The following is a 26,911-nucleotide window of genomic DNA, read 5'->3' as shown; positions in this document are numbered from 1 at the left end:
CAACCATGTTCTCTTAACACATGTGGCTGTTGTTGAATGTTTTCCTCATTTGAATGCTCAACAGTATTACCTGTGGCATGAAGGTCTCTGCTCCATTTCCTGTGTCAGTTTCAGTGTCCATATCATTGGATGCGACATCTGGTAGGTTTGTGTCTGTTACTGTGTCCTTTTTGTCATTTTCATTAGGAGACTGATTCTCAGCAACAGCCCCTCTATCTTGTTGATCATTTACTTTCTGCAATCTTGAGTGATGCACCCTGACAATCATGCCTCCGTGCCTCACAAATATCACCACACCATCTTGACCAATGACTACTCCCGGTCCTTTCCACTCTTGACAGTCAACTCGTTTGTAGTACACTTTGTTTCCAGTTTCGTACTTCTCATCATCATTATTCCCTGAACTGCTGAGTAACTTCTGAAGTCTGTCAACTGTATCATGTCCAAACTGTTTGTAAAGCTTGAACAATACTTTGTTTTTCTTTAGTGCTCATGTTCTCTGTGTCAGTCAGAAACATAATTCCACTTTGACATTACGAGGTATTGTGTGTAGGCCAGGGACACAAAATCTAAATTTAATCCATCTTAAATTCAGGCTGTAACACAACAAAATGTTCAAAAAGTCAAGGGGTGTGAATACTTTCTGAAGGCACTGTACTTTTCAATGTAGGTCTACTTTTATGACCGCCGATCATACCAACTCACTCTCTTCACACACTTAAAACACACACAGCCGCAAAAATATTTTGTATCATTCTGTAGTAGGCAGCTGTACTGTAGGTGATACGAGTGATATTGCTGCTTTGATGAAATATTTATTGAATGAATCACAACACGTCTTCGTCACGGTTACTTACACAAGATAACATTGAGATTAAACTGCAAGATGTGAGATTCACAGTGAGTTAACTTTAAGATTGAATTTACACTGCAAGGAGAATCCTTGTACTGTAGGTTCTTTAATTGCATATCTGCTGCTGCTCTGTATGTACTGGACGTCCATGGATGTAGAATGCAATAGTGCTCTCTCTGAAACTTAGCAATAACCACTGACAGAGAGAGAAGAGAGAAAGGCGAACATAGGGCACATTTTTTCTAATCTCATTAATTCATAGTGATTTATTGTGTTTTAATCTGAAGGCACACATTCACAGTTCGGTCAGTGTATTTATTTCATTCATTTTAGCAGTTTTAAAGATGTCGTCTGTAACATAACACCTCTTCGTTTTTGAAGAATATGTCATGAAGAAGCTGTGTACTGCTTTCTTACCGCATCATAATCCAAAAACACTCTTAAACCTCAGAGGAGAACCAACAGTGAAGAAGGAAGTTTGTAAACACTGAATGTGGTCGAACAGCCAACTGTGTCGCTTCAAATAAATTTGGATGAATGAATTTAAATGAATAAAAGAATTCTCAATGAATTTCATTCCTTTATTGTTACAGGTATATCATAGACATTAAGGGTGGTTGTATGTGTGATAGGCTATGTACTGTACTCAAATGACTTTTAACCAGGATCTAAAATGTAACAAAATGTCCACTGTGCAACATGAACATCTATAGTACTGCTATTAGAGGTGCCTAAAGTTGACATGTTCCAAATGGACTTGAGCTTCACTCTTACACATCTTAACCACTGTCCTTGTTACTTCTTTGTACACCTTCAATTCAATCTGTAAACCCAGAAGTTCCGAACTGCAGCATCATTTAAAGGCAATGTTCCCACGTTAGCAGAGACTGCATTCACAGTAAACTGTGAACTGTATACTGTATGTCGGCTCAATCGGAAATTACCTTTAAATGCGGCATAGGTTGGCCTTGCAATCAGATTGAATTCTGGTCCTAATTCAAAAAGTCTAATTAATAAAAAGATCACAAAAAAAGGTTGAAAATAAGTCAATCAACAGAGAAGAGAACGACAGACAAGATGGCCTCTGGTTTTTAGCGCACAAATAGGTTTAATATTTAATCCACACAGATAAAGAGATCAACATATGAGTAACATACTGAACAAGAAGGGGAGGGGCCTTGGACATGTCTGGAGAGTTACAGAATCGTCAATGACAGCTGTCACTCAAAACAGGCGACCATGCACAAACCTCACTGTCCAACTGTAAGTCTGGGAATCAGAGTAGAGTGGGCGGTTGGTGAATTAGTTACGGACCAAACAGCTCACAGTCGAGGATATGCCTGGCTCTCTCTCTCCTTCCACTATTTGGCACGGTTACTTTCCCCTTCGCCCTTACCCCTTTGGTGTTCACAGACCTGAGAAGACTAGATAGGTTTTTACAAAGGCCGAAACAGAACTGAGCCTCTTTTACCTGTCCATTTTCTCTACAGGGGAGTTTGGGTTTGATAGACAGTGCAGCTGTGACTGACTGATCTACAAATCACCTTGCATCATAAATAACTACTCATTATTATTTGTAGATCAATCAGTCAGTCACAATTTACCCACAATGCATCACATATTTGATTCGCTCAAACACGGCCAATCTATGTCCATAAGGCTGTCTGGAAACTTGCTTCTAATGTGGAGCAATTAAAATCCCTGTTCATCCTCTGATGCCAAAACAAGAGTTTCTCTTCACTCCACTACACCTGATTTACTGGCTCAGTTATTCCCCATGAATTTAACTACATCTGTATTCCAAATGGCACCCTATTCCCTATATAGTACACTACTTTTGACAAGGAACCATAGGGTTCTGGTTAAAAGTAGTGCATTATAAAGGGCATAGGGTGCCATTTTCCGAGGCATCCTGAGTCTGCACACCTCCTGATCAAACTTCACTGTATTTACAGGCCAATGCATTCAAGACTGATCTTGTTTTTTCCCAGTACATTCAACAACGTCTCCTCACCTTCTAACTAACAGCTGGCTGAGGTAAAATCACCCTGAACCAACCAATCAACTGTCAGTCTCTCTCTCTCTACATTCAACGCACCAATGAGCGGCTAGTGACCGTGTCACTCACTCCGACCAATAGCTGCCTATCTCTGAATTCCTCTTGACCAATCAGCTGTCTCTGTTTCCAGCGTGGTTCAGTGAGCTGAAAGCTGATTGGAGGTGGGGGGTCTTAGTAAGTCCTACCATAAATAGTTTTGGGATTACTGGTTGGCAAAACTTGGGTAATTTCTGGAGAGGCGTTATATTATGCAGTAGTCTTTAATGTTCCTGTACTTGTGTTGTCGATAAGATGCAGGTGGGCGAAGCGAGAAAGGGTTGGGTTAGGGGTGAATGTAGGTATCAGGGGGTAGCTTGGGGGAAGATGCAGGCCATTACAAGTCAAAGGTCAAATACAGGAGAGATACAGATGTACTTCCAGGGGAAAGTACATCTGGGTGCCGTCTAAAATGGCACCCTATTCCCTATATAGTGCATTAGTTTTGTCCAGCGCAATATGGGTTTTTATCAAAAGTAATGCACCATATAGGGACTAGGGTGCCATTTAAGACAGACTCCAGGCTTTAGGGAGTAGATACATGGTAGCGGAGGTAGTTAGGAGGCAGGGGTAGTTACAAGGCTCATGGTGGGGGGAGACAATTACATTGGTAGAAGCGGCAAGAAACAGGGCGAGGGAGGGAGGGGAAGGGGGTAGTCATAGTCAAGGTATTTTGAAAGTTACTGGACTGTGGGAGTGATACTTACAAGGCAATAGGTAGTTACAAGGTCTTTGGGGGAGATATCGATAGTTAAAAGGGGTGTAATAGTACGTACAGGGGCTGAGGGGTCATTTCCAAGCCTAGGGATAGTTACATCATGACCAGGGGTAGATACAGGGGCAGGGAAGAGCGGGGTGGGTAGGGTGGGTTAGTTTTAGGATGGGAGAAGTGGGTGATCATCTGGGTGCAAGAAGGGGGACAGGGAGATGCAAGGTGACCCTTGAGGGTGGGAGTGTCACTCTGGGACTAGGACAGCTGCCACACGATGATATGGCTCCGCTCGGCTTTGCATACGGCAGGCCTATCTGCGGGGCGCCCCCGACACCTCCCCTTCCTCTGTCTCGTCGTCTCGCCATCACCTGACACACAGATGAAGTGAGAGAGTCAGTCAGCAATGAATAGACACACCCGCGTGTCAGTCCCCTTTGCACTGAAGTGTTTCTGCACATCCACACATATAAAAGCATTGGTATTGGATTGGTATTTTATCCATAAAGTGAAATGAACAAGTGCACAACTAGAGCAGAAGGGTAGAGAATCTGGAGACAAGTAGAATTCGATTTGGAATTCAAAAGAGCGCCACATGGACTTGGGTGTATATGCAGTGTGTGCGTGCATGCGTGAGTGAGTGATTTTCCTCACCGATGCGGAAGTCGATGTAGCCTCCCTCCACTCAGCACCAGGACTTATGTACACTCTGAGCCTCAGCCTCCGGCTGTGCCGAGGACCCCTGGCCCTCTGACGGACTGTCCAGCACACTACCATTAGGGTGGCCACACGTTGCCTGACAGAAAAATATATACAGTATATAAAACACAACATATACAGTTTGAAGTCAGAAGTTTACATACACCTTAGCCAAATACATTTAACTCAGTTTTCACAATTCCTGACATTTTAATCCAAGTAAAATTCCCTGTCTTAGGTCAATTAGGATCACCACTTTATTTTAAGAATGTGAATTCAGAATAATAGTAGAGAGAATGATTTATTTCAGCTTTTATTTCTTTCATCACATTCCCAGTGGGTCAGAAGTTTACATACACTCAATTAGTATTTGGTAGCATTGCCTTTAAATGTTTAACTTGGGTCAAACGTTTCAGGTAGCCTTCAACAAGCTTCCCACAATAAGTTGGGTGAATTTTGGCCCATCCTCCTGACAGAGCTGGTGTAACTGAGTCAGGTTTGTAGGCCTCCTTGCTCGCACACGCTTTTTCAGTTTTGCCCACAAATTCTCGATATAGGATTGAGGTCAAGGCTTTGTGATGGCCACTCCAATACCTTGACTTTGTTGTCCTTAAGCCATTTTGCCACAACTTTGGAAGTATGCTTGGGTCATTGTCCATTTGGAAGACCCATTTGCGACCAAACTTTAAACTTCCTGACTGATTTCTTGAGATGTTGCTGTCAAGATATCCACATAATTTTCCATCCTCGATGATGCCATCTATTTAGTGAAGTGCACCAGTCCCTCCTGCAGCAAAGCACCTCCACAACATGATGCTCACCCCCGTGCTTCACGGTTGGAATGGTGTTCTTTCGGCTTGCAAGCCTCCCCTTTTTCCTCCAAACATAACGATGGTCATTATGGCTAAACAGTTCTATTTTTGTTTTCATCAGACCAGAGGACATTTTCTCCGAAACGTACGATCTTTTCCCCATGTGCAGTTGCAAACCGTAAGTCTGACGGTTTTGGAGCAGTGGCTTCTTCCTTGCTGAGGCAGCCTTTCAGGTTATGTCGATATAGGACTCGTTGAACTGTGGATATAGATACTTTGTACCTTTTCCTCAAGCATCTTCACAAGGTAATTTGCTGTTGTTTCTGGGATTGATTTGCACTTTTCAGCACCAAAGTACGTTAATCTCTTAGGAGACAGAACGCGTCTCCTTCCTGAGCGGTATGACGCCTACGTGTCCTATGGTGTTTTATACTTGCGTACTAATTGTTTGTACAGACGAACGTGGTACCTTCAGGCGTTTGGAAATTGCTCCCAAGGATGAACCAGACTTGTGGAGGTCTCTTTTGACTTCTTTTGATTTTCCCATGATGTCAAGCAAAGAGGCACTGAGTTTGAAGGTAGGCCTTGAAATACATCCACAGGTACACCTCCAACTGACTCAAATTATGTAAATTAGCCTATAAGAAGCTTCTAAAGCCATGACATAATTTTCTGGAATTTTCCAAGTTGTTTAAAGGCACAGTCAACTTAGTGTATGTAAACTTCTGATCCACTGGAATTGTGATACAGTGAATTATAAGTGAAATAATCTGTCTGTAAACAATTACTTGTGTCATGCACAAAGTAGATGTCCTAACCGACTTTCCAAAACTATAGTTTGTTAACAAGAAATTTGTGGAGTGGTTGAAAAACAAGTTTTAATAACTCCAACCAAAGTGTATGTAAACCTCCTTCAACTGTATATATATACATATATATATATATATTTTTAACAGGTAACGAGAAACAGATCAGTCAATCAATTGTATTTATAATGCCCTTTTTACATCAGCAGTTGTCACATAGTACTAAAGGACGTTACCAATAGATACCCACAAATGAAACACTGTAAACCACTTTTGCGTTTTAGTGCCCAGTTGACAACCTGGTCCATCCTCACAGTCCTCAAATACATCAAGTTGAGAATATTGACAGTAGGTATAATACTTTTTTAGTTAGTCAATTACTCCACATTTGATGTAATGTGTTTATTAAGAGTATAATAATCTCTATTTACTTTTAGTGACTTTATAAAATCAAATTATGATTACTAACTGACCTGGCACAGAGACAAAGAACTTGACGGCATCTCTGTGTCCATGGAAACAGAGCTGAGCCTGGGCCATGGAGCAGTATGGGATGAAGCTGCCGCTGCTTTTCTCTGGGTTGTCGTCCGCATACACATGAATCACACCCCCGGCCACGCCGCCGGATGACGTCGGAGACACCTTATTGGCTATCGGGATGAGAGTGAAGTCAATAGCCAATCAGAACATCTGACATCTGACAGACCAGCGAATAGGACAAGGACATTGATGCATGAGACCATCCAATCACAATAGCACACACAGAGCAGGCTTGCCAATAAGAGCCCTCAATTGGGCAGGCTACATCGTTACAGAGCATTTAAAATAGAAATGTGTAATATAGAACAGACATCCCCCTCAGTCATGCAGAATAGGAAACTGTGTCGGCTGGCTCTATACATAGCAATTCTCTGTACGTGGCAACCCACTGAATAAGCCTGTGGTCATCCACTTATGAATTTGAAAACGGTGAATAAGAAAAAAATCTGAATACTGAAATAGTAGCAATACTAAAACATGCCATCAACATGCAATAATGAAGAGACAAGGCATCCCCAAAACCCCATTACCTAATATATTGACTACGTCACTGAAATGATCCATATTCATCACACAAATAGCATACAAACATGACTCATACATATACATACATACATCAACGCCATACTCGACATACACTACCGTTGAAAAGTTTGGGGTCACTTAGAAATGTCCTTGTTTAAAAAAATAAAAATAAAAAATCCATTAAAATAACATCAAATTGATCAGAAATACAGTGTAGACATTGTTAATGTTGTAAATGACTAGTGTAGCTGGAAACAGCAGATTTTGGGGGGAATATCTACATAGGCATACAGAGGCCCATTATCAGTAACCATCACTCCTGTGTTCCAATTGCACGTTGTGTTAGCTAATCCAAGTTTCTAATTTTAAAAGGCTAATTGATCATTAGAAAACCCTTTTGCAATTATGTTAGCAGAGCTGAAAACTGCAGTTCTGATTAAAGAAGCAATACAACTGGCCTTCTTTAGACTAGTTGAGTATCTGAAGCATCAGCATTTGTAGGTTTGATTACAGGTTCAAAATGGCCAGAAACAAAGACCTTTCTTCTGAAACTCGTCAGTCTATTCTTGTTCTGAGAAATGAAGGCTATTCCATGAGAATAGCTGAGAAGGCTATTGAGAAGGCTATTCCACTATAAAATCTGCTGTTTTCAGCAACATTAGTCATTTACAACATTAACAATGTCTACACTGTATTTCTGATCAATTTGATGTTATTTTAATGGACAAAAAAAATGTGCTTTTCTTTCAAAAAAGAAGGACATTTCTAAGTGACCCCAAACTTTTGAACGGTAGAGTATATGTGTGCCAATGCATTATATACAGTACTTTACAACACCTGAAGATAGCATGCAGAGTTACACATGAACAAAAGTGATTTCCCTGAATCAGATCCAGACCACCAGACCACTGTTTCTGTCTCTGTTCCATTTCGGCCCCTAGCCCCTCGTCCCCTTTGTGGTTGACAGATCTGAAATGACTGGATAGGTGGCAGGCAGCCTTATGAACGAACATGTGCTTGTCCTGTTGGAGGGCTATCTAATCCTCTCAGATCTCCACAAGTGCTATATACTGTAATTTACTCCGGTCCAATCACTATATTACTCACACCTATCCAGTCTATCAGATATGTGAACATTAGGGTAATAAGGGTGCTTAGGACTGAAACTGAACCAGGCCTATGTTGGAGAGCGATAAAGGGGAGATGGAGGTAAGACAGGCAGGCAGATGTATGTGACATCATCCCTGTGGGACAGAGGGAGTACTAACTTACCCCTCAGACCTAGGAGCTGTCCCCGATGAAGTACTACCGCTAAGGGAGGGAAGGAGGGAGGAGAGGAGAGAGTGGACAAGAGTGACAATCAGGACAGGGAGGACAAGTACAGGGATACCAGCCATAAAATAGAGAGAAAGAAAGGGAGAAAGAAAACGAAGAGAAGCCATCACGGAATAAGAGAAGACAGAAAAATGGACAGACCGATATACATTGAACAAAAATACAAAAGCAACATGTAAAGTGTTGGTCCAGTTTTACATGAGCTGAAATAAAAGATGGCAGAAATGTCTATATGCACAAATTTGTTGACATCCCTGTTAGTGAGCATATCTCCTTTGCCAAGATAATCCATCCACCTGACAAGTGTGTCATATCAAGAAGCTAATTAAACAACATGATCATTACACAGGTGCACCTTGTGCTGGGGACAATAAACGCCCACTCTAAAATGAGCCGTTTTGTCACACAACATAATGCCACAGATGTATCAAGTTGAGGGAGCGTGCAATTCGCATGCTGACTGCAGGAATGTCTACCAGATCTGATGCCAGACAATTGAATGTACATTTCTCTACCATAAGCCGCCAACGTCGTTTTAGAGAATTTGGCAGCACGTCCAATCTGCCTCACAACTGCAGACCACGTGTATGGCGTTGTGGGCGAGCAGTTTGCTGATGTCAACATTGTGAACAGAGTGCCCCATGGTGGCGGTGGGGTTATGGTATGGGTATCCTATGGAAATCCATAGATTATGCCCTAATGAATTTATTTAAATTAAAAGATGTCCTTATATGAACTGTAACTCAGTAAAATCTTTGAAATTGTTGCATGTTGCATTTATATTTCTGTTCAGTATAAAAAGGGAAAGTAAAAGACAGAAGCAGACAAAAACACAGAATAATGGAATCAAAGAGGTGTGTGTGTGCACCACTCAAACTCACTCTCTGTCAGTGGTATGGAGATGACCACACCATTCCCAGTCCCCACCCACAAGCGGTTTCCACCAATAAGAAGGGCTGTTATTCGCACAAAGGAGAAGCCCAGCTTGCCAGTACCTGTCAATCAGAGCGAGAGAGAGAAGAGAAAGAAGAGAGAAAGCGAGAAAGAGATAGAACACAGGTCAATCCATACATTGGATGCATCTCAATAGACTAAAAGTGGAGTCAAATAATATGGTGTCCTATCAATGAGTTGGCCGAAGCTTAGCCTGCTGGTCCCAGATCTGATCTGTCTGAGCTGTCTTGCCAACTCCTATAGTCATTGTCTTGATATGACAAAAAACATACCAATTGGCCATACAACACAAACAGATCTTGGACCACCAGCCTAGCCAGAGCTGGATAGCATGGTTGCGGTCAATTCCATTTAAATTCAGTCAATTCAGGAAGTAAACTGCAATTCCATTTCCACATCTTTCTCTTAGAGGATAATGCTAAGACAGTATAATTTCTAAATTGACTGAATTGAAATGGAAATAGACTCCATTCCTGCTGTTTAGCTTAGGTTCTTCCTACCCAGCATCTTGCTGACGTAGGGTTCGATGTCGACATCCTGTAGGTGCTGGTGTGTGAGGGCGTGGTAGAGACGCAGCGTGGAGTCCAGACGGATTGACACCCACACCCCATCCCCGATCCACGCCAGCTGCCTCACCTGGCTCTCCCTGCGAGGGTGGGCGTCAAAGGACTTCTGACGTGGGAGAGGGGTTAGGGGGGTGAATTGGTTGATTGATTTACTTAGATTTATTTCAGAATATTATCAATGTGGAGCGACATCACATGAGCTCTCCCCGACCCAGCTCTATCTGCAACATAACTGCAGATAGACTCAAGACTATGTTAGTCCACTGAGCTAATGTCTTGACAATATGTCTGGGAGCTAGCGTGAGTCTTCAGGTCTCAAAAAAGGTTACTTTGCAACTTACTCTACTATACAAACAGTCCCTCCCCTCCTGTGACCAACCTCTATCTGCATGCTCTTGGGCTGGATGACGTGGATCTTGTTCTTGTAGCCACACCACACTTTGTCATGGACCATGGCCATGCAGCGGATAGAGTGGTGTGGTCTACCCAGGTCCATCAGGTGGTAGTTAGAAAGGTCCCACTGCCCGTCTGGAGATAAAGAGATACACACACAGGCACGCACACACACACACACACACACACACACACACACACACACACACACACACACACACACACACACAAACTAATTATGTAAAGCTTTAAATCCTGACTAGAAAAAGTAATGTTGCTCTCATGGAATGTCATTTTTTGAACACAACAGACAGTTAATGGTTAAGGCTCATAGGTGAGAGCTCAGAAGAATTAGGTAGGTTAGGGTTAAGATTACGTTACCCTCAGATCTGTGGAAGATCGCCAGTGTCCCGTCTGCCAGAGCCACAAGCACACGACCCTTCACATGCCTGAAACAGAGACAGTCACGCTAATGTTACACAAAGCAACATGCACCCATTTACTACAACATAAATCAAGGACTGGTAAAAATGGCCATTCTAAAAGCAGACAGTGGTCAGTAGTGGGGGACTTACACTAGACTGAGCACAGAGTCCTTCAGTTTGATGGAGTGGAGACACTTCTTCCAGTTGGCCACTGCCGAATGGACGTAAAGCCTGGAGAAGGGATGTAAAGCTTAGTTAGGACATAGACAGAGATAAGGTTTTATGGGTTAGGGTTATCGGTTATGGGTTGGGAGACATATGCAGGCAGAACTGGTTGCCCGTAAATATTCATGATGTTTTTTGTGACATTGTGGTCAAGATAAATTTGTTGCACTTTTTTAGAAAACAACCAGAAAACAGCATCGCTATGATGTCCCATATTACATTTCCGCCACTAGCTAGGCATTAAGTGATTAGTTACCCACCAGCCATTTTGTGCTCCCAGCCACATGGTGGGGGCGACACTGGTTCCAGCTTTCGGGTCGTCGCTTCCATCCTCCGTCTCCTGGGGTGGGGAGTTAGACTCCTCTTTTGACTGGCCTGCACACCTGACAGGGGACACAAACAGAGAGTTGTCTTGAAGTCCACTATAGACTACCACAGTCCAACTACTGTAGCATGTTAGCAGTATTGTCTGCTGCAGAAATTTAAAGAGATGACTAAAGGATTTAAATAGTAGAAGTTAGACTAAAACTAAATCAAATCAAACTAAAGTGTATGTAAATACACTTTCAGTAAAATTTTGAAAACTCTGAACATTTTTCAAAGTTTCAATGACAACTTTTCAATAATGTACTGGCGATATTCTTTCTCTTTAAAACTACTAGCAATTAAAATCCGGTCAAATCGTGTGTCTTACCGGTCGTATTGGCCATCATCAACCACCGGAGGCTGGGGGTCTGTGAAGACGTGCTCCATGAAGGGCCCTGGAGGTCCCAAGGTGTTGTCTGTCTCGCTGGCGGCCGGCTCAGCTACCTCTGTAGCCTCTGTGGCCTCCTCTGCTGACTGGGCCGGGTGCAGCTTCCCACTGAGTGGTGGAGCCGTAGGAGCTGAGGCGACAGGGACACAGGGTGAGACATTATACACTATATACTACTATAACTATACAAATTATACCTATTAACTAGAGATGGGCACGAATACGGAAAGTCAATAGCGATATTAGTTGAAATTTGTTTTATTTGCAAGTGATATCATATCGGAATTTTAAAAACATGTGGAGGCCTATTAACTATACTTATAACTCTTCAACTGACTGGGCTGGGTGCAGCTTCCAATGAGAGGGGAAACTACTGGGGCTGGGGGGGAGACATATCAGCACTTGCTGGGATATATACACCAACATATATAGCAGAGGTCCCCAACTAGATTCACCCGAAATCAGCCTCCCACTGAGAGGGAGAGCCACGTCAGAGACACAGGGAGGAGGGACAAGTAGAAGAAGAAGAAGAATTGTGCCGCAATTAAAGCCTATATTTTTTCATTGCAAGCCTGATGATACATATACAATGTAATGTACAGTGCCTTCAAAAAGTATTCACACCCCTTTGTTAAGGCAAGCCTAAATAAGTTCATGAGTGATTTGCTGAACAAGTCACACAATAAGTTGCATGGACTCATAGCAGCAGCAGCTGAAAAGATGAGCTCCTACAAATATTGAAATTTAAATGTTTTTTTAGAGTAAAGTACATCGAAAAAAAATCAAAAGAAAACTGCAAACTGAATAGGAGACCAAACAAGCAGCAAACAAAGAAGAAAGGCTTTTGAAAAAGTAARWWTTTTTCATAAAATTATACCGTTTTCTTAGCTAGCTAAGTTGTTTACCTGTTGCTAGGCAGTTGCTAGGGACATTCCTGAAAGAAGCTAGCTAGCTAACAAGGAGTGTCTAGTTGGCAGAAGAGAAGAAGGGACAAAGAAGGGACAAAGTGGGACAAAATAAGGACAGAAGAAAAGGGAAAGGGGACATTAAGGTGAAGCAGTCCTCTAAAACACACAAAACAATAATACAAGAAAACAACACTTCTATTGCCTTCTCCCTCTATGAACGCACTCCCGGTTGTTTGGAGCGAGTAGTTGCATTCCGCTTTGCTCCACAGTAGATACATAGTATTACATTTCATTCATTACAGACAACAGTTTGATTGTTTGATCTTAGCTGGCTACATAGCCCGTCTTGTATCCAAGATAAGTGTAGTCTAGATATTGTCGAGGTTACCTAGCCAGTTAGAGGTTACCTAGCCAGCTACACTTTCAAACAAAGTCAACAACGCAGCCACTGCTAGCTAGCCTATTTCACCAGCCAGCAGTACTATTCATCATTTAGTCAATAAGATTTTCTGCAACTACTTAACTTTTCTGAACGATTCGACGCGGTAGTCCACTTGTCATTCCAATCTCCTTTGCATTACGTAGCCTCTTCCTAGCCTGTCAACTATGTGTCTCTATCCCTGTTCTCTCTCTCTCGCACAACCATAAAAACGCTTCACACCCGTGGCCGTGCTACTCTAACCTGGTGGTCCCAGCGCGCACGACCCACGTGGAGTTCCAGGTCCAGGCAGCCTCTGAACAATGCCATCTGCCGCCAACTAAGGCAGAGTTCATCCCACCTATGCTTCCTCCAGTCCTCGACTCCTTAGCACTGACGAAACATGGATTACCACTGATAACACTGCACTCCTACTTCTCTTCCTCGTGCCTGCCCAGGTCTCTCGCAACACCCCTATGAGCTTCTTCACGGGTGGTGGACTGGGATCTCCATCTCTCCCAATGACTTCTCTCTTCTCCCCTTGAACCCTCTGTCTTATCCCCCTTTGAATCCATGCTTCACATTACCACCCTTTAAAACAAGTGCGAAAATCCCAAGAAAACTAACTCCTTATCATTATCCCCTCCCAGGTTCCCTCTGGAGGTTCTATCAATGACTGACGCCCTGATAATTTCCTTCCTGAGATTGGCCTTCACCTCTCACAGCTGTCGTGACTTTAACCTCCCCACGTTCACTTTGACCATTCTCTCTGCCTCCTTCTTCCACTCCTCTCCTCTTTGACCTCACCCTCTCACCTTCCCCCCCTACTCACAAGCAGGCCAATACGCTTGCCTCATCTTTACTAGATCTGTTGCTCCACTAATCTCAGTGCAACTCCCCTCCAAGTCTCCGACCACTACCTTGTATCCTTTCCCTCTCGCTCTCATCCAACACTTCCCACCACTGCCCCACTCGGAGTATCGCCCGTCCCAACCTTCGTCCATCTCTCCCCCTACTCTTCTCTCCCACCTATCATTCTCTTCCCTCTGCTCTCAACCTTCCTCCAAACCTATCTCCTTTCTGCCTCCTCAACCCTCCTCTCCTCCCTTTCGCATCCCTTTGACTCTCTAGCCCCTAATCCTCCAGCCGGCTCTCCTCCCCTCCTGCTCCGTTGCTCACACTCATTGCGACTCACAGAAACAGGCATCCGGCAGACGACGGAAATGAGGAAAACTCGCCTCCCTGCGACCTGCATCCTTCCACTCCCTCCTTCTACATTCCCTCTTCTGTCTCTGCTGCTAAAGCCAATCTACCACTCTAAATTCCAAGCATCTGCCCTCTAACCCTAGGAACTCTTTGCCACCATCTCTCCCTCCTGAAGTCCTCCCCCCCCTTCCCTCCCCCCTCCTCCCCTAAAGCTGATACTTCTCAACCATTTGAAAGAAAAGGCACAATCCATCCCTTGCAATATCAAACACACCCTTTCTTCACACCCCTACCTGTTGCTTTACCTCTTTCTCCCCTCTCTCTCCAGATAAAAATTCTCGCGTCTTGTGACGCCGGGCCGCCAACAACCTGCCCGCTACCTATCCCCTCCTCTCTCTCCAACCATTCCGAAACTTCTCCCTTACCTCACCTCGCTTCACTCAACTCATCCTTGACCGCTCTACGTCCCTCCGTCTCAATAAGAGCGAGAGTTCCACCCCCTCTGAAAAACCTACACTCTCCCTCCGATGTCAACAACTACAACCAGTACCTTCTTTCTTTCTCTCCCAAACTCTTGACGTGCCTCCTTGCACTCTCCTCTATCCTCTCAAAACCTCCTTAATCCAATCATCATTTCAAACTAGTCATCCAACTAGATCCATTCTCTGTTCACGGAGGACGCTCCCGCCCACTGCTAACTAACTCTCTCTCCTCTCTCTTCACCTTGCAGACCTATCCTGCCTTATACTTTAACCATCAGATCTCCTCTCCCACCCTCTCCGAGCTGCAGCATCTCCGCCGGCCATGCTGGATTGCTCCTACCTGACAGTCGCCCTACCAGGTCGTCAAATCGTCTCCCACCTCTCTCACACTGTTCCCCCCAGGCCTCTTTCTACCCTCTCCCTATCGTATACACCAATCACTGCCCGTCAAGCTCACATGGTTCTCCATCATTGCCTAGCAGACGACCACACAATAATCTCTCCTTTCCCCCTCTATAACCCAGTGTAATCGGCAATCTCTGCATGTTTCAACATATCCAGTGGATGACTGATCCCACCACCTCAAACTAACCTCGGCAAGACGGAGCTGCCTCTTCCTCCCGGGAAGACTGCCCGTTCCAGATATGCCATCACGGACAAACTCCATCTGTTCCTCCCCACAGCTAGAACCTTTGGCGTGATCCTGGACAACACCCTGTCGTTCTCAACTAACATCAAGCGGCTGACCCTTTCCTGTAGGTTCATGCTCTACAACATTCGCAGAGTACACACCTCCACGCAGGAACGGCCGCAGTCCTAATCCAGAGGCTTTCATCTCCCGTCGGATTACTGCCACTCGCTGTTTGCGGCTCCCTGCCTGTCCATTAAACCCCTACAACTCATCCAGAACCCGCACCCGTCTGGTGTTCAACTTCCCAATTGCTCTCACTCACCCCGCTCCTCCTCTCTCCACTGGCTTTCCAGTTAAGCTCGCATCCTTACAAGACCATGGCTTCCTACGGAGCTTGTAGGAACGCACCTCCTACCTTCAGCTCTGATCAGCCCTACACCCAAACAAGGCACTGCGTTCATCCACCTCTGGCCTGCTCGCCTCCCTACCTCTGAGAAGTCACATTCCGCGTCAGCCCAGTCAAAACTGTTCCGCTCTGCACGCCCAATGGTGAACAAACTCCCTCACACGCATGTCAGCGGAGTCAATTCACCACCTTTCCGAGACACCTGAAACCCCACCTCTTTAAGGCAATACCTAGGATAGGATAATATCCTTCTAACCCCCCCCCTAAAAATTAAGCACCTATTAAATGTTTTCACTGGATATCATAAGGTGAATGCACCAATTTGTAAGTCGCTCTGGATAAGAGCGTCTGCTAAATGACTTAAATGTAAATGTAAATGTAAATGACTCACTCTGTGTGCAATAATAGTGTTTAACATGGTCAAATTGAGCCCATGGGCCGCCAGTTGGGGAACCCTGCTGTACAGAATAAAAATGGCAAAACTTTCATCCTGTTTGCAACAAGGCACTAAAGTAATACTGCAAAAAATGTGGCAAAGTAATTCACTTTTTGTTCAGAATACAAAGTGTTATATGTTTGGGGCAAATCCAATACATTACTGAATACCACTCTCCATAAACATAGTGGTGGCTGCATCATGTTATGGATATGCTTGTAATCGTTAAGGACTGGGAAGTTTTTCAGGTTGAAAAGAAACAGAATGGAGCTAAGCACAGGCAAAATCCTAGTTGAAAACCTGGTTCAGTCTGCTTTCCACCAGATACTGGGAGATTAATTAATCTTTCAGCAGGAAAATAACTTAAAACACAAGGCCAATCTACACTGGAGTTGCTTACCAAGAAGACAGTGAATGTTCCAGAGTGGCCTAGTTACAGTTTTGACTAAATATCTACATGAAAATCCATGGCAAGACCTGAAAATAGTTGTCTAGCAATGATCAACAACCAATTAGACAGAGCTTTAAGAATTTTGAAAAGAATAATGGGCAAATGTTGCACAATCCAGGTGTGGAAAGCTCTTAGAAACTCATCCAGAAAGACTCACAGTTGTTATCGCTGCCAAAGCATCTTCTACAAAGTGTTGACCCAGGGGTGTGAAATCTTATGTAAATGAGATATTTCTGTATTTTATTTTCAATAAATTTGCTAACATTAATAAAAACATGTTTTCACTTTCTAATTATGGGTTATTGTGTGTAGATGGGTGAGATTTTTTTTTTTTTWATCCATTTTGAATTCAGGATGTAACAACAATGTGGAATAAGTCAAGTGGTATGAATACTTTCTGAAGGCACTATAGATAAATATCTGGGGTTCTCACCTTGCCCCCGGTCCAGTACGGGTGTGTCGGTGCGCGAGGAGCAGTTGCTGCGGACCACGCTACAGTTGGTGGCACAGCCCACCAGGGTGATGCCTGCTAGCATGCCCTCCACCCCGCCTGTCTCCTCACCACCACCCTCCCCAGAGTCCAGCATGATCTCACCCGCCGGGTAGTCACTCTCACTGGCCGCTGCAGACAGACACAGAAAAGCACAAACAGACACGCACATATGCAAACACAGAAACAAGCACACACACACAGGAACACACACCCATACACATGCACACGCACACAGAGAAAAACAAACGTTAGAGGTGATTCTAGTTCAMTAGATGTGGAATTACAGTGAATTCGGAAAATTTTGAAACGTTACAGCCTTATTTTAAAATGTTTGAAAAAACATTTTCCCTCAATCTACACACAATACCCAATAAAGACAAAGCGAAAACAGGTTTAGAAATGTTTGCAAATTTATTATATATATTTTTAAACAGAAACACCTTAAGTTTTCAGACCCTTTGCTATGAGACTCAAAATTGAGCTCAGGTGCATACTTTTTCCATTGATCATCCTTGATGTTTTTACAACTTTATTGGAGTTAACCTGTGGTAAATTCAATTGATTGGACATTATTTGGAAATGCACACACCTGTCTATATAAGGTCCCACAGTTGACAGTGCATGTCAGAGCAAAAACCAAGCCATGAGGTCGAAGGAATTGTCCGTAGAGCTCCGAGACAGGATTGTGTCGAGGCACAGATCTGGGGAAGGGTACCAACAAATTTATGCACCATTGAAGGTCCCCATGACCTCCATCATTCTTAAATAGAAGATGTTTGGAACCACCAAGACCCTTCCTAGAGATGGTTCGCCTGGCCAAACTGAGCAATCGGGGGAGAAGGGCCTTGGTCAGGGAGGTGCCCAAGAACCCGATGGTCACGCTGACAGAGCTTCAGAGTTCGTCTGTGGAGATGGGAGAACCTTCCAGAAGGACAAAGATCTCTGTAGCACTCTACCAATCAGGCCTTTATGGTAGAGTGGCACGGAAGAAGCAACTCCTCAGTAAAAGGCACATGACAGTTTGGAGTTTGCCAAAAGGCACCTAAAGAACTCTCAGACCATGAGAAACAATATTCTCTGGTCTGATGAAACCAAGATTTGTCCTGAATGCCGAGCGTCACGTCTGGAGGAAACCTGGCACCATCCCTACAGTGAAGCATGGTGGTGGAAGCATCATGCTGTGGAGATGTTTTTCAGCGGCAGGGACTGGGAGACTAGTCAGGCTCAAAGGAAAGATGAAAGGAGCAAAGTACAGAGAGATCTTTGATCAAAACCTACTCTAGAGCGCTCAGGACTTCAGACTGGGGTGAAGGTTCACCTTCCAACAGGACAACGACCCTAAGCACACAGCCAAGACAATGCAGGAGTGGCTTCGGAACAAGTCTCTGAATGTCCTTCAATGGCCCAGCCAGAGCCCGGACTTGAACCTGATCGAACATCTCTGAAGAGACCTGAAAATAGCTGTGCAGCGATGCTCTCCATCCAAGCTGACAGAGCTTGAGAGGATCTGCAGAAAAGAATGGGAGAAACTCCCCAAATACAGGTATGCCAAGCTTGTAGCATCATACCCAAGAAGTCTCGAGGCTGTAATTGGGTCATTCTCATGAAACCATTAAAATACCATGTCAGTAATGATTTTAAATATAAAACATGTAATTTAGTAATATAACAAAATATCATAATAAAGATAAGTGTTCTCTACCTTGCACAAAGAGTAACTTCAACATGGGAATTAATTATTTTTGTATTTTATTTCATTTTCTGCTGAAATTCTCATTACCACAATGTGTCCAGCTCTGTCTGAATGTATGTTATGTTATATTTTAAACATAGTCAAATATTCTGAAAAACATTTATGGATGTTCTACTAGATGTTTACAAATGACAGAAAACTTAACTGAATATTCATGCGTAATAATAATGAAAAAAATGTGGAAAAATTAAGTGTCCATGACTGATGTTCTCATTCATTTTTGAAGGACTTTACACACAGAGAATTTTAAATAATGTTTGATTTTGAATGAAGCAACACATCTGCCTGGTACCTTCAAGATGGCTACCAGATCTCTTCATATTTCTCCAGTTAAAAGTTAAACATTCTCTTGTCAGATTGCGTACACGACAGTATTGATTATTATTACCGATACAAGTAGTTTTCCAAATTTAGAAAAAGGTTCGCTTTAAAATGTTCTATAAAACTATACTTCATTAATGTCTAATTATGTACAATGAGTAAACATTTGCTTAGTCATCATGGCTTCTCTATTGTTAGCAAAACATGCTAAGGTTCCTCATCCTCCACAACACCATTCTCACTTACCGCTGCAATTTAAGGCCAGTTGCAGTAGAGAGAACTTCTGTTTCAGTAATGAGAATTTAATCATACAGACTATATTTTTAAATATATATTATGAACTATTAATGTAAATATTGTTTACTAACTGTTGATATTTTGCTTTATGTCCTGTTTAATTGCCGACAGTCAGCAAGTGACAAAAAGAAAGCTTCAGCGAAGGTTGACAAACCTTACACTAACCCAGAACTGCTGGAAGAGTACAGAAATAAGGAGAGAGAGAGATTATGGGTTGAAGGGGTTACAGCAAGAGTAATTAGCATATACAGTTGAAGTCGGAAGTTTACATACACTTAGGTTGGAGTCATTAAAACTCGTTTTTCAACCACTCCACAAATGTCTTGTAAACAAACGATAGTTTTGTCAAGTCGGTTAGGATATCTACCTTGTGCATGACACAAGTWAATTTTCCAACAATTGTTTACAGACAGATTATTTCACTGTATCACAATTTCAGTGGGTCAGAAGTTTACATACAGTAAGTTGACTGCGCCTTTAAACAGCTTGGAAAATTCCAGAAAATGATGTCATGGCTTTAGAAGCTTCTGATTTCTGAAGCTTTTCTAATTGACATCATTTGAGTCAGTTGGAGGTGTACCTGTGGATGCATTTCAAGGCCTACCTTCAAACTCAGTGCCTCTTTGCTTGACATCATGGGAAAATCAAAAGAAATCTCAAGTCTGGTTCATCCTTGAGATCAATTTCCAAATGCCTGAAGGTACCACGTTCATCTGTACAAACAATAGTACGCAAGTATAATACACATGGATCACGCAGCCTCATACCGCTCGAGAAGGAGACGCGTTCTGTCTCCTAGAGATGAACGTACTTTGGTGCGAAAGTGCAAATCAATCCCAGACACACAGCAAAGGACCTTGTGAAGATGCTTGAGGAAACCGAGTACCAAAGATTCTAATCCACAGTAAAACGAGTCCTATAACAACATAACCTGAAAGGCCGCTCAGCAAGGAAGAAGCCACCTCTAAAACCTCCATTAAAAAGCCAACTATGATTTGCAACTGCACATGGGACAAAGATCGTACTTTTGGAGAAAAGTCCGCTTGTCTGATGAAACAAAAATATAACTTTTTGGCCATAATGACCATTGTTATGTTGGAGAAAAAGGGGAGGCTTGCAAGCCGAAGAACACCATCCCAACCGAAGCACGGGGTGCAGCATCATGTTGTGGGCTTTGCTGCAGAGGGACTGGTGCACTTCACAATATAGATGCATCATGAGGGAGGAAAAATAATGTGATATATGAAGCAACATCTCAAGACATCAGTCAGGAGTTTAAAGCTTGGTCGCAAATGGGTCTTCCAAATGGACAATGACCCCAAGCATACTTCCAAAGTGTGTGCAAAATGCTTAAGACAACAAAGTCAAAGTATTGGAGTGACCATCACAAAAGCCCTGACCTCAATCCTATAGAAAATTTGTGCGGCAGAAACTGAAAAAGTGTGTGCGAGCAAGGAGGCCTACAAACCTGACACAGTTACACCAGCTCTGTCAGGAGGAAAGGGCCAAAATTCACCCAACTTATTGTGGGAAGTTTGTGGAAGGCTACCCGAAACGTTTGACCCAAGTTAAACAATTTAAAGGCAATGCTACCAAATACTAATTGAGTGTATGTACACTTCTGACCAACTGGGAATGTGATGAAATAAATAAAAGCTGAAATAAATCATTCTCTCCCTACTATTATTCTGACATTTCACATTCTTAAAATAAAGTGGTGATCCTGACTGACCTAAGATAGGGAATTTTTACTAGGATTAAATTTCAGGAACTGTGAAAAACTGAGTTTAAATGTATTTGGATAAGGTGTATGTAAACTTCAACTTCAACTGTATATAGTCTATAAGAAGCCTATGCCCTCATACAGTGTCTATAGGAAGTCAATAACCTACAGTGTTAGGAAGTCTACACATGCGCGCATGCACACGTCCACCACACACACACACACAATCAGTAAGCCATTTAGTGTGTACTATAGGATGTCCACACAGTCTAAGCCATTCAGTCCTTACTATAGGACGTGTACACACAGTCTGTAAGCCATTCAGTCCCTTCTATAGGATGCAGACACAAACAAATAAAGTCAGTAAGCCATTCAGTCTTTACTATAGGATGATAACTGTGAGATTTTTCCCATGTTTAGAGACATGCTCATTTCATGTCATGCTTCCTTTCCATTTCCAGATATCAAAAACAAAAGCAATATTGTAAAATGAAGAAAACTCAAGATCTGACAAAGCAGCAACATGAACATTTGAAAAAACAGTGGCAGGAAAACTCAACGGTATTACAGAAGAAAGAAACAGCTAAATGCTGTATTGAACAAAACACCATCAAGCGAGGAAGATGATTCACTTCAACATGTTCAAGAAGCAAAAATGAAGAATTTATTCAAAATCTTCAAGAAGACACAGCCTCCCTAAGAGAAGAGCCATTCTCACCTTAGCAGGTAAATGTCCCTGCCATCAACTCAACTCCTAAAAGAGAGACATCTCTACAGACACCAAGACCAATGAAAACACTTACCCAAAAGGAATCACCCAAAAAGAGGAAAGGAAGAAAGAAAACTATCAAAATTGAGGTCAAAGTTGCGCTACATAAAAGAGAAGCTTCTGGAGAGGACCAAAGAGATGGTCAACCTAAAGAAAAGACTGAAAAGACTTGAGATGATGGCCAAGAGGAAGCAGGTAATTGTCAACATGGAAGGCAGAGAGGTCCAGAAGAAAACTACAAAGAGAGGTCATCAGAGAACATTACCCCATAACAGCTAGAGAAGACTAATGCACACACTTCTTAGCTGCTTCCTTCATCAAGATGAAGTATCCACTGTAATAAATGGAAAATTCAGAAAAAGGGCCATATATTCCGTAAGAGAGCCATAACGGACACTATGGCAAATCTTCATAGAAGAGTTCTGTCTGAGAATCCAAGGCACAACCTTTCCAAGGCTCAATTCTTTCAACTTTAGCCATTTTGGATTGGCCAGTGAAGTCAGACCGAGAAACATGTGCTTGCGAAACGCATGAAAACCTTGGCTTGAAGATAAAGCTGGTGCAGCTTGGGGTCATAGAAACATCATCCCCAAGGGACACTGTACAGGCCAGTGTGTGTAGTGACGATGACATGTCCTGCATGTACAGGACATGCAGCAATTGCAAGCATAAGACATTTCACACAACACTGGATCCTTCAACGAAAGGAAACATCATTGTATGGGAGGAGTGGGTCACCAAATCTGTACCAATAACAAAGATGGGTCCACTGAAGAGAAGGTGGGTGAGGAATGTGTTTGAGAAGAGGCATACAGTGCCTTGCAAAAGTATTCATCCCCCTTGGCGTGTTTCCTATGTTGTTGCATTACAAAATTTACTTGAAGAATAAGCAAAAATCCCAGTGGCTAGATGTGCCAATCTTATACTGACATACCCCAAGAGACTTGCAGCTGTAATTGCTGCAAAAGGTGGCTCGACAAAGTATTGACTTTGAGGGGGTGAATAGTTATGCATGCTCAAGTTCTGTTTTCCTTGTTTGTTTCACATATTTTGTATCTTCAAAGTGGTAGGCATGTTGTGTAAATCAAGTGATACAACCCCCCCCAAAATTTATTTAAATTCCAGTTTGTAAGGCAACAAAATAGGAAAAATGCTAAGGAGGGTGAATACTTTCGCAAGCCACTGTACCTCCATAGAAAAGCTGGTGGACCTCACACAGGACCACCTCTCAAAATTCTCCAGACACATTTATAACATCAAGCACCAGTTTGAAAGACTGAAGAGATTGAGAGCTTCCATGCCTGTGGATGCTTGAGTCCAAAATAATTTGACTTCCGAGACAATGTGAAGTCAGAAAAGGAGAATGCTGAGCCAGTTTTGGAAGTGGGAAAGTGGGTGTTCGTACAATATGACGGAGAACTGTTCCCTGGCACCATCACACAGGTATGTAGAAATATTTGGTGGTATGGACACGTCATGTTGTTGATGATAAATAATGAGTCCTATAAAAACCTTTTTTTTTTTTACTTTCTTTCCAGATTGGCAATGGTCAATACGAGGTCGACACTATGAGTTGTGCTAGAGCAAACAAATGTTTCATTCCATCCATCAGATTTGAGGGAGAAAAAGTCTGGTACTACTTTGACGACATAAAAGCTATCATCCCTGAGGCACAACCTGCCACATCCTCAGCTTGACACTTCTGTGTGTTGCCTGAGATCTGGGCAAAGTACACAAACAAACGTGTATAAAACACTGGAATTGGAAGGGGGATAGAGAGGGTAGCAGGAGGCGTTGGGGTGGTGATAGGACTAGACTGTGATGTTACCGCCATACAACGGCCACCCTCCCTCCAAGTTGATCTCATTACCGTGAAGCGGAGGGCCATTTAACCCCCTGGAGTGCGCTTAACTGATTTTCTACTAGTGCATTATCCTGCTTACACCACAGCTACCTTGCCAAAGTAATTAATTCACAATCGTTTTGAAGTTTAGAAACAAATGTATATGAGGCACAACCAAATCAACATTGGGGGAAAAAAATAGTACCTGCTCCCAAATGAACTGGACTACTTCCATGAATTAGAAGTGCATGGTATGTGCATTTATATTTGTTGGTTTTAGCTGTACGCAAATTCTACACATCTGTTCTTGTTAGCATGGTTGTTCAGAATTAATGTACCCCCAACGTGACAAGTATTGACAAATCAGAATGTGGTATTTGCCCCAGGTGGTCGGTAATTTTTCAGTGTCGTGGTAAAATGGTTTACGTGCTTTTAGCATATGTTCAAATGTTGACCTGTTTGCCCTGTTTAGCACTAATGTTTTTGTATGTGATGTTTTTATGTGTTCTCTGTTTTTAGCCTATGTTATGTACTTTTGAGGCACTGCAAAATGAAARTGATTGAACTTGAATCCATTACTGTGCCAATATTATCTCATTTATCTTCTAAATAAAATGTGATGTTTTTAACCATACCTCAGTCTTAGTATACTTATTATCATTACCAAAATCAACCTCATTTCTAAAACCTATGTATGATTACTGCAACAGTTGTTAATTTAATGAATGGAAAAATAGTAGTTTGCTTTTAATTGCATGTACAGAATCTATACATTATTACTATCCAGGTCTGTGCCCAAACAATTTGAGCTTCTACTTTTAAAAATCGACCTTTCGAGAAACAAGTCTCTCACCGTTACCGCTTGCTATAGACCACCTTCTGCCCCCAGCTGTGCCCTGGACACCATATGTGAATTGATTGCCCCTGTCACGATCGTGTGGAGAGACGGACCAAGGCGCAGCGGGATATGAATACATCTCTTTTTTATTTATGAAGAAGATAGAACACGAAACGAAACACTTACACAAACTATACAAAACAACAAACGATCGTGAAGCTAAATAACGTAGTGCACACACACAGGCTACAAACGTTAAACATAGACAATACTAGACACATACACTCCACACAAACCCATACACTAAAACCAACACCCCCTTTACCATAATAAACACCCAAAACACAAACATACCCCATGTCACACCCTGACCTAACTAAAATAATAAAGAAAACAAAGAATACTAAGGCCAGGGCGTGACAGCCCCCCTATCTTCAGAGCTCGTGCTGTTAGGTGACCTAAACTGGGACATGCATAACACCCCAGCCATCCTACAATCTAAGCTTGATGCCCTCAATCTCACACAAATTATCAATGAACCTACCAGGTACAACCCCAAATCCGTAAACACGGGCACCCTTATAGATATCATCCTAACCAACCTGCCCTCCAAATACACCTCTGCTGTCTTCAACCAGGATCTCAGCGATCACTGCCTCATTGCCTGCGTCCGTAATGGGTCTGTGGTCAAACGACCACCCCTCATCACTGTCAAACGCTCCCTAAAACACTTCAGCGAGCAGGCCTTTCTAAATCGACCTGGCCCGGGTATCCTGGAAGGATATTGACCTCATTCCATCAGTAGAGGACGACTGGTTATTCATTAAATGTGCTTTCCTCACCATTTTAAATAAGCATGCCCCATTCAAAAAATGTAGATCCAGGAACAGATATAGCCCTTGGTTCACTCCAGACCTGACTGCCCTTGACCAGCACAAAAACATCCTGTGGCGTACTGCATTAGCATCGAATAGATCCCGCGATATGCAACTTTTCAGGGAAGTTAGGAACCAATATACACAGGCAGTTAGGAAAGCAAAGGCTAGCTTTTTCAAACAGAAATTTGCATCCTGTAGCACAAATGGAGAATGAGAGCACCTCCTCCCAGCTGCCCACTGCACTGAGGCTAGGAAACACTGTCACCACCGATAAATCCACGATAATTGAGAATTTCAATAAGCATTTTTCTATGGCTGGCCTTGCTTTCTACCTGGCTACTCCCACCCCGGTCAACAGCCCTGGACCCCCCACAGCAACTTGCCCAAGCCTCCCCTACTTCTCCTTCACCCAAATCCAGATAGCTGATGTTCTGAAAGTTCTACAAAATCTGGACCCCTACAAATCAGCCGGGCTAGACAATCTGGACCCTCTCTTTCTAAAATGATCAGCCGAATTTGTTGCAACCCTTATTACTAGCCTCTTCAACCTCTCTTTCGTATCGTCTGAGATCCCCAAAGACTGGAAAGCAGCTGCGGTCATCCCCCTCTTCAAAGGGGGAGACACTCTAGACCCAAACTGCTACAGACCTATATCTATCCTACCCTGCCTTTCTAAGGTCTTCGAAAGCCAAGTTAACAAACAGATCACCGACCATTTCGAATCCCACCGTACCTTCTCCGCTATGCAATCTGGTTTCCGAGCTGGTCATGGGTGCACCTCAGCCATGCTCAAGGTCCTAAACAATATCATAACCGCCATCGATAAGAGACAATACTTTGCAGCTGTATTCATCGACCTGGCCAATGCTTTCGACTCTGTCAATCACCACATTCTTATCGGCAGACTCAACAGCCTCGGTTTCTCAAATGACTGCCTCGCCTGGTTCACCAACTACTTCTCTGGCAAAGTTCAGTGTGTCAAATTGGAGGGCCTGTTGTCCGGACCTCTGGCAGTCTCCATGGGGGTGCCACAGGGTTCAATTCTTGGGCCGACTCTTTTCTCTGTATACATCAATGATGTCGCTCTTGCTGCTGGTGATTCTCTGATCCACCTCTACTCAGACGACACCATTCTGTACACTTCTGGCCCTTCTTTGGACACTGTTAACTAACCTCCAGACGAGCTTCTATGCCATACAACTCTCCTTCCGTGGCCTCCAACTGCTCTTAAATGCAAGTAAAACTAAATGCATGCTCTTCAACCGATCGCTGCCCGCCCGTCCAGCATCACCACTCTGGACGGTTCTGACATAGAATATGTGGACAACTACAACTACTAGGTTCTGGTTAGACTGTAAACTCTCCTT

General features: G+C 43.0%; 1 protein-coding gene across 1 annotated transcript in view; it reads right to left on the bottom strand.

The window, feature by feature from the left end:
- Nucleotides 1-1,420: 1,420 nt before the first annotated feature.
- The window catches only part of mapk8ip3 (mitogen-activated protein kinase 8 interacting protein 3), a 94,827-nt gene continuing 69,336 nt past the window's right edge, over nt 1,421-26,911 (bottom strand). The window contains 12 exon segments of the mRNA XM_070449247.1: nt 1,421-4,028; nt 4,312-4,453; nt 6,440-6,624; nt 8,312-8,350; nt 9,256-9,369; nt 9,829-10,000; nt 10,274-10,422; nt 10,669-10,736; nt 10,863-10,943; nt 11,198-11,320; nt 11,632-11,821; nt 17,063-17,251. Coding sequence (XP_070305348.1) covers nt 3,916-4,028; nt 4,312-4,453; nt 6,440-6,624; nt 8,312-8,350; nt 9,256-9,369; nt 9,829-10,000; nt 10,274-10,422; nt 10,669-10,736; nt 10,863-10,943; nt 11,198-11,320; nt 11,632-11,821; nt 17,063-17,251 — 1,565 coding nt within the window. The 3' untranslated portion in view covers nt 1,421-3,915.

The sequence above is a fragment of the Salvelinus sp. IW2-2015 genome, linkage group LG20 (genome assembly GCF_002910315.2).
Source record: "Salvelinus sp. IW2-2015 linkage group LG20, ASM291031v2, whole genome shotgun sequence".
In the NCBI taxonomy this organism is placed as follows: domain Eukaryota; kingdom Metazoa; phylum Chordata; class Actinopteri; order Salmoniformes; family Salmonidae; genus Salvelinus; species Salvelinus sp. IW2-2015.
The sequence above is the reverse complement of the archived record's forward strand: the minus strand, read 5'-3'. Positions and strand labels throughout refer to the sequence as shown.